This window comes from Ambystoma mexicanum, chromosome 6p (genome assembly GCF_040938575.1).
Source record: "Ambystoma mexicanum isolate Mex_15411 chromosome 6p, UKY_AmexF1_1, whole genome shotgun sequence".
NCBI lineage: Eukaryota > Metazoa > Chordata > Amphibia > Caudata > Ambystomatidae > Ambystoma > Ambystoma mexicanum.
The window spans coordinates 59,883,590-59,896,659 of NC_090935.1; the positions used below are offsets into that span (position 1 = coordinate 59,883,590).

The 13,070-nt window shown below is 52.1% G+C and overlaps 1 protein-coding gene across 1 annotated transcript in view; it reads right to left on the reverse strand.

The window, feature by feature from the left end:
* Nucleotides 1-675: 675 nt before the first annotated feature.
* Nucleotides 676-13,070, reverse strand: part of LOC138510873 (uncharacterized) — a 259,307-nt gene continuing 246,912 nt past the window's right edge. Inside the window, exon 4 of the mRNA XM_069626530.1 lies at nt 676-1,443. Coding sequence (XP_069482631.1) covers nt 983-1,443 — 461 coding nt within the window. The 3' untranslated portion in view covers nt 676-982. The remainder of the gene's footprint in view (nt 1,444-13,070) is intronic.

A 13,070-nucleotide genomic window follows, 5' to 3' on the forward strand; every position in this document is an offset into this window, starting at 1 on the left:
CCTCAAGAAACTAGGTTGCAGTGTCCAGAATCAGCCAGCCACAATAGGTTTAAACCTCTAATAAAAGGACCAAACGAAACAGGTCATCAAAGCACTCAATTGGCTGCCAGTGGAAGCCCAAATCCAGTGCAAGATACTGTGCACCAAGCCTATTGATACAAAAGTCCAATATACATGTGCAGACCCGGACCCCTCATTCCATTACAGCCAAGGTCTACCAGCTACAATCCAATACAAATTTAAATGCATTAAAAACACAAAAGGTACATCGCTGGGAGGGAGTCAGGGCACCATTTTTTGCAAAGTTCAAGTTTAATCCGAAGGCAGAACCAAACTACCCCAAGTTTCCAAAAACCTGGAAAACAAAACTACCCCAGTGTAAAACGATTGAGAAATACTATAAAGGGGGAATCTTTTGTTGCGCCTGGATGGACTAAGTGCCCTTAACAATGGATCGCAAATAAGGGCCAGAAAATTAAAGTTTACATCTCATGTGGAAGTTAGATTTGCAGTGCACTGTATACTCGCTATTGGTTTCACAGCGGTAACTCCCGACTACAGGGTGATGGCCAACACCCAAAAGCTGGTCTACTCATCAAATCATCATTTTAAACTCAGTATCTACAGTGAAAGTCAGTGGGACATGAGGTCACGACAAAGAAATCCAATCAGAAGTGAGAATAGAACAGACATTTTATTCCCAGATTTCACTTTTTTTGTTGAAAATTACGAGGTCTTAAAGAAAGGAAAAAAAACACAAGTGCTATTCTGGCCAACTGCCCTACATGGACAGCCCAACAGTTTTTGGTTAATAATAAAAAAAAAAATAACCAATTGTCCTGCAGGAGACACCTGCTCCAATGTCCATCAAGGTTTACAGCACCACAAGACCTCCACTTCTTCCAAAATGTTCAGATAGTTTTGAAGGTGCTCCCTTTTGTATTAACTGAAGATTCAGGCCCCCCTCTCGCCCATTGCTGCACTACATATAGAAACGAGCTGAAGGGCGCCTATCTCGTTCACTCCTCCTTGGAAGCACCAAACTGCGGTTATGAGCGCGGCAAGGTTTTAACTTTGGGCTTTTACCCTGTCCACTTTCTTCAGTGTGGTCACAGAAGGAAGGGGCTACAGAGCTCGGCTGTGCCTCCATCTGCTGAAGAGAGCCCACAGACATCTGAACCAAGACCGGAACATCTGGTGTGGGGTTCACCGGCTCTACCATGCTAAACTCTTCTTGTGATGCATCCTGTGCAACACACTTCATAATGATGGAGCTTAAGTGAGTAATCTGCACAGAGACCTGCTCTACCACAGTAGCCATGTGCTCCACTACCTTCACCATGTTTTCCATGCTGGCAACAAGATTTTCCATCATCTCCGTCTGTTCCTGCCGAGGGAGGTCCCCTTGTGATTCATGCTGCTGGACAGGGCGAGGCGCCAACTCTAAAACAAAAAGCATAATCAAATAAGATGGGAGATCTAGTTCAAAGCCAAACAGTGTCTCAATTTTCATAATTAGCTTCAGAAGCTGATCAGCAGGCAGTGTGCATCAGACAATAAACCTGCAACAATCTCCTTAATTTCACAGCCACTAATACACTTGGTTAGAATTTACTGTTCAGCAGTCATATCAAGACGTGTGGCAAAATGTTTGCAAGCCAAGTCGCCCACAATGCCTCAACATCAACCTAGGAAATGGTGCAAGGATAGCCAGATTACAGACTATCAGTATAAACAAAAATGGATGGTCAGAAAATAGCAGCATCCCAAGGAAGGGCCCTTCAGCCATTAAGTGATTATCGCATGCTGCATACCTATTATCCTAGGAGCTACACTATAAGTCACTCTTGGCCTGCAAGCAGAATGCAACAGCCAGTGTGATGAACTGGATTCTGCTTTGCAAGGGTACAAGGATGAGTAGGGGTAGAATTGGCCCGCTCAGTTCTCGCACATCCACAGATCAAACCCCAACGCAATCATAAAGGTAACAAAGGGACAGTTAAGTGATCTATATACATCGCCTTTTGTGGCAAGTTAGGCCGAGGGAAGGCTATGCTCTAGGGGTGCGACAGTGAACCAGCAGTGACCCAACAGATTAACAGTCCAAATATGGGATACATTACTCGATGCAATTGTATTTCTGATGCTTGTACCTGCTTAGATTCACATGCTGTGCAGAGGATGACATCTAGTGGAAGCTGCAGAGTATTACAGTTGTTTTCGAAATTCAAAAAGGGACATCGACAGGGAGTGCCAGTAATACTATCCCTAGTGTGACATCCACTGTACCCATGGTCCTTCATGCGTCGAGGTCCCACAGATTGTTATTTTTCTGACATGAGATAGCATGACGTGTAGCGAGAGTACAGTTGTATCCAAGAAGATGCGTATCAGACAAGCTCATACATGCACCTTCTCGGCGAGGAAGGGTGGGCACATGTGAATCTAAGCATATACAAGCATCAGAAATACGATTACGGTGAGTAATGTATCCCTTCTGAGGCTTGTGGAATCTGCTTAGATCACATGCTGTGCATAGTTTAGTGAGCTGTTAGGAGAAGGTGGTGGGATGTGAGAAGGTTTATGGATGAACAAATGTCTTAGAACCACTTGTCCCACCTGTGTATCTGTCTTGGAATGAGCGTCAATGCAGTAATGCGGAGTGAAAGAGTATTGAGCTCCACGTAGCTGCTTTGCAAATGCGGTCTAGAGGGACTTTTGCAATGAAAGCCAGAGTGGCTCCTGTGCTCCTTGTGGAGTGAGCTTTAGGCTTGAAAGGCAGTGTCTTGTTTGATAATGAATAGCACAATTGTATACATCTGACTATCCATCAGGAGATGGCATTCTTGGAAATGCAGTCTCCTATGCCTGTTGCTATGGAGACAAACAGTTGGTCAGTTTTTCTTAGCGGTCTGGTACAGGACTGCCCTCCTTACATCTAGTGTGTGGAGTTTTACCTCAGCTGAGCTGGTGGGGTTCTGAAAGAAAGCCGGTAGCTCAATAGACTGGTTTAGGTGACATTTAGAGATGAACTTAGGTGAGAACCTAGGGTGAGGACGTAAAACCAGCTTGTCTTTCTGTATGATAAAAAAAGAATCCTGCACTGACATAGCTTGTATTTCCCTAACTCCTCTTATGGAAGTAATAGCCACTAAGAAGGCAGGCTTGCAAGTCAGGTGTTTAAGACTGGACTTGTGCATAGGCTCGAAAGGGGGTCTCATGTGCTTAGCAAGTAAAATATTGAGATCCCAACCTGGCGACAGGTTTGAAATGTGAGGCTGGAGTCTCTTTACTCCCTCCATAAAAGCCTTGATGACGGGCAACTTCCACCATGAGACCTTATTGTGGGAGGTGGTGTATGCTGATAGGGCCGCCAGGTGGACCTTTAAAGAGTTGAATACTAAACCCTGAGTCTAGCAAGTGGAGCAAATAATTTAGACTCTGGGATGGAGAACATTCTATTGGGTTAATTTGTTTAGACTGGCACCAAATTACAAATCTTCTCCACTTGTCGAAATAACAGTGTCTAGTGTTCGGTTTTCGTGCATCCTTCAGGATATCCATACATCTTTGTGGCAGGTTAAGATGTCCGAATTCCATGACTTCAGGAGCCATTCTGCCAAGATCAGTGAGTGAGATTGCGGTTGCACTGTTAATCCCCCATGCCGAGTGTGGATCTCGTTCACCACCTTCTTCATAAAAAGGGTCGGGCGAGTAAGCAAATTTTCCTGACCAGTTCATCCATAGGGCGTTCCCCTTTGAGCCTGGCTAGGGGAACCTGGACGAGAAGTCCGAGCATTGACTGTTTTCGCTTGTAGCAAACAAGTCTATTGTGGGGAAGAGGTGCTCTACGACTCCTGCTTGTAGTACCCACTCGCATTCTTTTGGTAGGGGATCTCTGCTCAGCGAAACTTCGAGAGCCGAGCTCCCCTGGAACGTGCTGTGAAGATAAGAATATTTTCCTTTTGAGTGACCATCTCCAAATTTGTTGTGCAAGCCTGGACAGATTTGGGGGGGTGTGGGGGCGGAACGTGTGCCCCCCTGTTTGTTGATGTAAAACATTGCTGTAGTGCTGTCTGTCAGGACTTGCACTGATTGGTTTGCTAGGTGAAACTCGAATGCCTGGAAGGCCTTGAATACTGCCAGTAGTTCCAGTAGATTGATGTGGTTCTGTGCCACCACATGAGACCTCAGACCCTAAGCTGTGTGATGAAGGTAATGAGCCCCCAACCCGGCGAGTGAACCGTCTACAATCACTTGCCCTTCAACTGATTTTCTCTTGTCCACCAGTGAAGATTTTGTACTAGTGTTGGCGAAACAGACCACTTGCCTGAGCCACTGTTTCGCCAACCACTCCTGCATGGGTCGCATGAGCGTGAAGTACCAGGTAAATGCAAGATACCATCACGCCTATTAAAACGCATCACTTTGCGTACACTTATCTGGCGGCCTGCTTGATAATGCAGTATTTGTAGTAACATGTTTTGGACTCTTTCCTCTGACAGAAAGACCAACCCTTCTTCCATGTTTATAACAGCTCCTAGGAACTGTTTGGTTGTGCATGACACTAGACTTGATTTTTTCTCATTGATGGAGAAGCCCATTTGAAAGAAGGTTGATAGTTCTTTGAATGTTTTGCATGTAAATTGGGGGAGACTCCCCTGTAATCAGCCAGTCGTCCAGGTATGGGTACTCTGGGATTGCCTCCCTGCGTAGGTATGCTGCCACCATCACCAGTACCTTCGTGAATACCCTTGGAGCAGATGCTATTCTGAAGGGCAGCACCTTGAATTGGTAGTGCTGGTTCACCATCTTTAAACGCAAGAATCTTCAGTGCGCGGGGGACATTGAAATATGAAAATAGGCATCTTTTATATCCAGTGTTGCCATGTAATCCCACTTTTTAGTAGCAGGATTACCTCTTGTAGCGTAGTCATACAGAACCTTTGTGGCTTGACATATTTGTTTGCAGGGCATCAATCTAATACTGGGCGCATTGTTAGATCTTTCTTTGGCACAAGGAAGTCAGAAAAAAAATACCCGGGGGCGCTGTTGTGCGCCGAGCAAGATGGCTGCTTGATGCGTGAGCTCCGTGGCGAACGGACCTCATAATCCTGTTCCTTGGCGCCTTTCCTATCTGCTGCCGTGTACGGGGTACACGATTCTGCTGCCACGGCTTCCGGGATCCAGCGGACCCGATCCCGCTGTGAATCGGAGCCGGGAAGGGCTTTCCCCGACTCCGTAACACCCATCCCCCCGCCTGCGGCGCTCCTGCGCGCCGAAGACTCGGCCCCGGCGGAGGGTGGTCGTACCCGCCGGGGTCCTGCTACGGTGCCTCCCACATCTGCCGGGCATTGGTGGGGGCCTGCGTGCCTCATCCCTTCCGGCGGCGGGGCCGACGGGGGCCCGGGATCGTGGCCCGCCGGCGGGGCTGCGGCTTCTGCTGGGACGGTGCGGCCTGGGGCGGGCTGCCCCCGTGTCCCTGGAGGGACGTTGGACCTGTGACGCGGCCGTCCCGCTCCCCCCCCCCTGCTGCACACTTCATCTTGGGCCCTCCTCGCCCTCTCCGGAGGATCTCCACGACTTGTGGGGGTGTCACCGGAGCCTCTCCCTCCCGACGGCACGCGCTGCGCCGCTGGGGCGGCGCGGCGCCCGGGTACGTGCTGTGGAGGTCTCGCTGCCTCCGGGGGCGATCCTGCGGCCGCCGCCTCGGTGCTCCTGCAGCCCTCGGGCCCCGCTGGGCCGACCCCCCCTCCTGGGGTGATCTTGTGAGCCGCGGCCGGCCCCGGCGGGGGGTGGACGAATCCGCCTGGGGGCCTTGCTGATTTCCTTCCAGTACCTGCGATCTGCTGGGGGGGGGCCGGGCTTTCGCTCCCCCTGGTGCCGGGTGGCCTGGAGCGCGCCACCCCCGTCATTCTTGGAGAGGCGCCTGGACTGATCCCTTGTCCCAGCTTGGGAGCCGCCGTGTGGTCTTCTCTCCTCCTTCCTTGGGTCCCAGCGGGGGGGGTCGAGGGGACCTTCCCCCCCCTGCTTGCACACCCTGTGCCGGTGGGACGACGCGGCCTTTGGGTGCGTGCTGGGGAGGCTCCATTGACTTCACGCCGGAACTGCCGCCACCCTCCCTCGGGACTCTGGGGTCGCCCCTCCTTGGCGGGCCGCCCTCTCTGCGGTGTGGGGTATCTGAGGCCCACAAACAACGACGACCGGCTCTGCCTGGTGAGCCCTGTCCTTCCTGGCTCTCCTGCTCTGGGGCCCAGCTCTAGCTCTCCCCCCCCTTGGGGGGCTACTCGGCCTTCACCAACCTCATATTGCATTTACCTTGGCTGGAGCCCCTCGTTCTGTGTGGCCCTATCGTTCACTGGGGGCTGGCCTCTCCCCGCCTCAGTGCCCTGGAGGCTACTGCCACTCCACCCGGAGCGATACTCTGCAGAAGGGCTCCGTCAATACCGCTGGTCCCTACTCTTCCATCTCTGGCTGTCTTCCACACCTTCCTGATCGGGCGGGAGCCCTGCAGCCTACACTTCTACGGCATAGTCTCGTGGCCACGATATCTCCTGCCTCCCTCTCTTGTCACGCACCCCACCTGGATTATTGACTTACACGGCCTGGGTTTCCCCCCCGTCTCCCTCTTGGGGCTGCTGGTGACTCCCCTTCACCCCACTCAACCATCACCATTGTCAAAATGACCAAGGGGGGCGCGAGGAAACAGAGCTCCATCAACATGTTTGCGAAGGCGGCTGTCAGATCCCCGGAGGACCCCATTGAACGGGCCCCTGTGGCGTCGTCGTCCGCAGTGGCACCTGAGCCCCAGGGCATGATGGACTTCATCAGGGAGGGTTTCACTGCCCTACACTCAAAACTGGACGATATGAACGGCACAATATCCTCAATCAAGGCCCACATCGAGAGGACTGATAGCCGCGTGTCTGAGGTCGAGACACGGGTCGGCTCCGCCGAGGATGCACTGGGTGCACTGCGCTCCGAGGTTGTCGCTCTCTCGAGCCGAGTCCTCGAGGTGGAGAAGAAGAACGAGGACTTGGCATCCCGCTCAAGGCGCAATAACCTTCGCATCATCGGGGTCCCTGAGAGCGAGGTGCACGAGCCAATGGAGGACTTCGTTGAGCACACATTAATGTCACTCCTGGATTCGCCCAAGCTCTCCCCCCACTTCGCTATTGAGCGGGCGCACCGTGCCCTCACCGCTAAACCTAAACCCGGGGCTCCGCCTCGTCCCATCATCGCCCGGGTCCTGAATTACCGGGATCGTGATACTCTACTCAGAGCTGCAAGGGTCAAGGGCGAGCTCTTACTGGGAGGTGCGAGGATTCATCTTTACCCCGACTTCTCGACCGCCGTCCAACGAGAACGCAAGACTTTCCAGGCTGTGAAGCGGAGACTGCGAGATCACTCCATTAAATATGCCATGCTCTACCCCGCCAAACTGCGCATAGAACACGCTAATCAGGTGTTCTTCTTCACGATCCCGGAAGAGGCCTCCAAGTTTATGGACGAACACTTCCCAGGCTGACTTCCTTCTCTTGTCCACAACTCTGCAGCTTCCCCCTTGGGCCCTGCGGGGGGAGGCCGGGTCCGGCCCTTCCCCGTCGCTGGTGCCGCATTGATCCTCTCTCCCGGATTCGGCTTGTTCAAGTTTCTCCTTTCATTTCAATGATGTGCCATACTGCTAAGTGCAAGACACCCTGCTTAAGTTACATTCAATGTTTGAAGTTGCACCTTGAGCTCTACTGGTCCTGCTGCGGCCCGTAGCGCTGCGGTCGGCCCGGCCTACAGGCCCCCAGGCGCTGATGCCTCTAGTTTGGTTTTGGTTGAGGGGGTTTGGGATTGTCATTCCTCTGTTTGGGAGGGGGATGTGGGTGGGGGTGGGACATGTTTGGGGTTTTATTATCAGAAAATTGGCACTGGCAGCGAGGGCGGACTGGGGTGCAGCACTCACCCATTGGTCTTGGACACCTTTTTTGACTATACCACTACCACATCCATGGCAGAGGGGGACTTAACCTTTATGAGTTGGAATGTGCGGGGGTTGGGGAACTATAGAAAGATGAGGCAGCTCCAGCTGCAGGCTGAGCGCCATGGGTCCAAGATCCTCTTTTTGCAGGAGACACATGCTCGCATGGAACAATGCGTACGTTTAGCCAAAACCTGGGGCCCCCATAGGTTTTTTACCGACTTCTCTACTCAAAGTCGTGGGGTCATGACCCTTATTCACAAGAGTCTCCGGTTCACCCTCATCTCTTCACATATTGACCCCCTGGGCAGGTATGTACTGTTACACGCCACGCTTCAAGGGAAAGAAGTGGTTTTGCTGAACATTTATGGCCCCAACCTCGATGACCCCGAGTTCTACAGACAGGTCACGTCCCTTCTGGATGGCTTCCCCCTTGTTCCAATTCTCTGGGGGGGGGGGGACTTTAATACTATCTTTGATGTGGCCCTTGATAGATCTGGGACCAAGCCCCGTCATCTTTCCAGGGCAGCCTATGCTGCATTATCATCTCTGCCCCGGTTGGCCATGGTGGATGCATGGAGGTTCTTTTACCCCGACTCTCGCGTTTATTCATTTTATTCCTCAGTCCATGACTCATACTCCCGAATTGACCGCTGGGTGATCTCCAATGTCCTGGTTAAAGACGTGAAACAGTTAATGATTTTACCCAGAACCTTGTCCGACCACTCTCCAGTGACCATCACCGTGAATTGGACCCCTGATCCTGGCCGGTCCCGCTGCTGGAAACTGAAACCCCTTGCCCTTCTTGATCCAGAGTTTCATTCCGAGCTCGAGGACTCTATTGAAGAGTTCTTCGAGATAAACACAGGCTCGGTACCATCAATAGCCACACTATGGGAGTCTTTCAAGGCCTATATTAGAGGGATTGCAATTTCCAAGGAAAACGGAGTCCTCAAATCAATTAGGAGAGCCCTAGCCGAGAGTGAATCCAAGCTGTCGACCCTGGAGGCTGCATGTTCACTTCACTCTTCTCCGGGTAACCTAGCGGCCATTGGGACGGAATTGGATACATTTCGCTCCCTGGCTGATCGTGAACAGAGGTTTCTGGACAACCCAGGTATCGCGCGGAAATACAGGGAGGGCGAGCGCCCTGGCCGATTCCTCGCGAGGTTGATCCGACATGAGACGGGTTCCCCACACATTCTCGGGATTGAGAGACTGGACGGCTCTTTGGCTGTCTCCTCCCGGGACGTCAACACGGAATTCTTTAATTTTTACGAGTCCCTATACTCCAATGCGGACGAAGTATCAGTGGAAGAAATCGACTCCTTTCTCAAATCCCTTCCCTTGTCAACTTTATCCCCTGAGGCCGCGGGCTCTCTTGATTCCCCACTCACACTGGAAGAGCTCTCTGACGCTATCGATTCCCTATCCTCGGGGAAAGCCCCCGGCTCCGATGGTATCCCAGTCGAATTTTACAAGTCCTATAAATCACTTCTCCTTCCTCACCTGTTGGCTGTGTGGGAGGAGTCGGTCGAGACAGGTGTGTTCCCCCCTTCACTACGTGAGGCCACGATTACAGTATTGCTAAAGGCTGGCAAACCTCCCTCGCATTGTGGATCGTATCGTCCGCTTTCCCTTATAAACTGCGACGCCAAAATATACGCAAAGGCCCTGGCTCTCAGGTTGGCCCCCATCCTTCCGTCCATCATTCATTCCGATCAAGCGGGCTTTGTTCCGGGGCGGTCCACCTCCCTGAACTTACGGCGTATATTTAATATAATTGACAGGATTAGCCCAGAGACTCAGGCTGTAGCGGCTACGCTGGACATGCAAAAGGCCTTTGATTCGGTTTCATGGCGATTCCTTTGGCGGGTTCTCGAGAGCTGTAAATTTGGTCCCTCCTTTCTCTCTTGGGTCAAGCTACTCTATTCGTCCCCCGTGGCTAGGGTCCGTACAGGTGACCACTGCTCTCCTTCCTTTGGGATCGCCAGGGGGACGAGGCAGGGGTGCCCATTCTCTCCTTTGGTTTTTGCAATAGCCATAGAGCCCTTCGCAGACATGCTTCGCCATCGCCACGCCCACAGGGGCCTCCGCACTGCCGGGAGGGCGGACATAGTTTCCCTATATGCGGATGACGCGTTGCTGTTCATTCGCTCTCCATCCCTCAACTTGCCTCCAGTGCTGGAGGATATCATTTATTTTGGCCGGGTCTCGGGCCTCAGGGTGAACTGCTCGAAATCCACCCTCTTCCCACTCACGGAATGCACTCCCCCCCCCCCCCCCGACACTCTGGGATTCTCATGGGCTCAATCCACGTTCACTTACCTGGGGATAGCAGTAACGCGCCAGCAGGCACTAACCCTCGAAGAGAACTTCCGGAAATACCTTACACTCCTGTCTGTTAAGGTTTTAGCATGGGACAAGCTCCCGATTTCTCTCGCGGGCAGAATGGGTCTATTGAAAATGGTGGTGTTACCTAAGCTGCTTTACAAGTTTGCCAACGTACCCTTGTGGCCGGGCGCGGACTTTTTTCGCGACTTGACTCGTACGATTAACTCCTTCCTCTGGCACTCGGGAGCGGTCCGGCTTAAGTATGAGACCTTGTCCACCCCCATGGCCAGGGGGGGCTTTGGTGCCCCTGATTTTCTCAAATATTGGCTAGTATCCCAGATCCAATATATCTCCCATTGGTTTAATACAACTGACCCCCCCCCCCCCCCACGTCCGCCTCGAGAAACTTGCGGTCTGTGATCGCGAAATCCGCTCTTTGGTTATACAACCCGCTCCTCAGGTGCTGGACACAGAGTCCGGTAGCCTGCACATCCCTTGCATTAGCCAAAACATGGAAGCTGCTTGGAATAGCCCGCGCCTTCCACGGCAACCTTCCCCTCTGGAACTTCCTCCCGGGGGTTCCCCAGGTCACACCACTTATTGTTCGTCGCTGGGCCGAGGCAGGCTATGAGCTGCTGCGGGACATGTTTGACCAGGGCATATTCATCGAGTGGACTGATCTTCGCCTATCCTTGAGGAGTGTCTGGCTCCAATACGCGTCTCTCCGTAAGACCCTTAAGCGTAATTATCCAACATTCCCTGCGTTACCACCAGACGACCCGGCCATTGAGGAACTCACTTCCCCCTCACCCATGAAAGGTAAAGTCTCTAGGTTATACTCCATGCTGCAGTCCAGATCCTCCCCAGAATTTTCTAAACTCAGGGGGGCTTGGGAGAGGGACCTGGGGGAGGAAATATCGGACGACCGCTGGGCACATATATGCGACCGCACTCACCGGGTGTCCTTTAATTCCCGATTCAAACTCATTCAGTTAAAAGTGCTGCATAGGTTCCACTATACTCCGGCTAGATTGCATCGCATGTCCAGTGAGCACCCTTCTAGTTGCCCTCGATGCGGGCATGATGACGCGGACTACATCCACATGATCTGGTCCTGTCCCCGCCTCACAGTTCTGGGGAGCGGTTTGCGCGACGGTATCTGCTATGCTCGATCACCCCATCGATCCTTCTCCAGCATTGTGTCTCTTCCATGATCTCCCCGGCCTCCCCCATAACTCTAAAAAACTGACTGGCCTCTGCATGCTCTTAGCGGTTCGGTCCATCCTGCTCTGCTGGCTTCGCCCCTTTCCCCCCACACATGCCCAATGGTTAAAGGCGGTTACTTGGGCCTCTGACTCTGAGGAAACTTGGTCTCACATGCAACCTACTCACTCCAGGCCTAGGGACATCTGGCTTAGATTCCGCTCCTACTTGTCCGACCTTGACATGACTCCGGCTGCTTCCCCTCCACCTGCTCTTTCTTACTAGTCTGAGAGCTCCCCCCATTTCGTTTTGATCAGCCTCCCCTCCCCGTATGTCGTTTGTAATTCTGGTTTCCTTTTTTTTGAGTCATCTAATGCGCAATCTCCGTATGACTGTTTCATGATCTGTATTGTCAGTCTGTACCTGCTGGGCGCTGTTCGCCTGTTTTGCTGCCATGCTGCCTAATAAAAAAGAATTTAAAAAAAAAAAAAAAAGAAAAAATACCCTTGTTTACCTAGTTGGCTGGGACGATTTCTATGGCGTCCTTTTGGGGCAGCGTGGTGATTTCTTCTGGGAGGATGCGCTGGTCTTCTTTGGAGTGGGTTTTCTGGCGTGGGGGTTGATTCCGAGGTTGCTCGAGGAGCTCTATACAATATCCGACCACTACGGTGGACAGCACCCATCTGTCTGAGGTGATTCCCTCCCATGCTTGGGTTAAGTTGGAAATGCAACCTCCTACTGGAAAGTCATGGGATGGCACCTGAAGTGGGATGTCACTGTTTCTGAGGTGGGGTACCACCTCTGGAGGAAGGACCCCTTCCCCGACCGTGTAATCTGTGCGGTCCTCTCTAGGTAATTCTGAGAGGCGTGGCCTTGATTGTTCCCCCAGGCTCCTCCCTGATTTTGATTATAGCCGGAACCCCTCTGGGAAAATTGTGTGCGATGAAAATTGCTGTTTCTCCTCTGCCCAGGTGGTTTATTGGTTAATTGGCCCAATGATTTAAGTGCATTATATTCTTCCTTGGCTGTTTTAAGGCGTCTCGACGGCCTTGCCAAAGAATACATTGGGCTCGACGGGCATGTAAATTAGAGTGGCCTGCGTCTCTGGCTTGAACCCGGATTGGCATAACCAAGCATGACGCTTAATAATGGTTCCCTCAGCTATGATTCTGCTGGCATGGTCTGCAGCGTCAAGACTGCTTTTTAGCAAGCAGCATGAAACTGCCCTTCCTTCTGCAGCCACCAGTGCTAGTTGAGTTTTGAGGGGTTCCGGGGCTGAAGAGTAGAGCTGAGACTTCTAAAGTAGAGTTATTAGCTATCCTGGTCTGGAATGCAGCGGAAGAGGCCACCTTCTTGCCCATTGTGTACAGCCTCTTACTTTCTTTGTCTGGAGGAGCCTCAGAGGAGGGTAGGGCAGTAAACTGATCTTTTCCTTGTTGTAGTAACTAGCGAGTGAGGCTTTAGCTGCCCTTTGATGTACAGCGGTTCTGATGGTGCAGGTCTGAAACGTTTATCTATGCAGGGATTCACTGCCCGCGTCTGATTGGGTGTTTCCAGCGAGGAT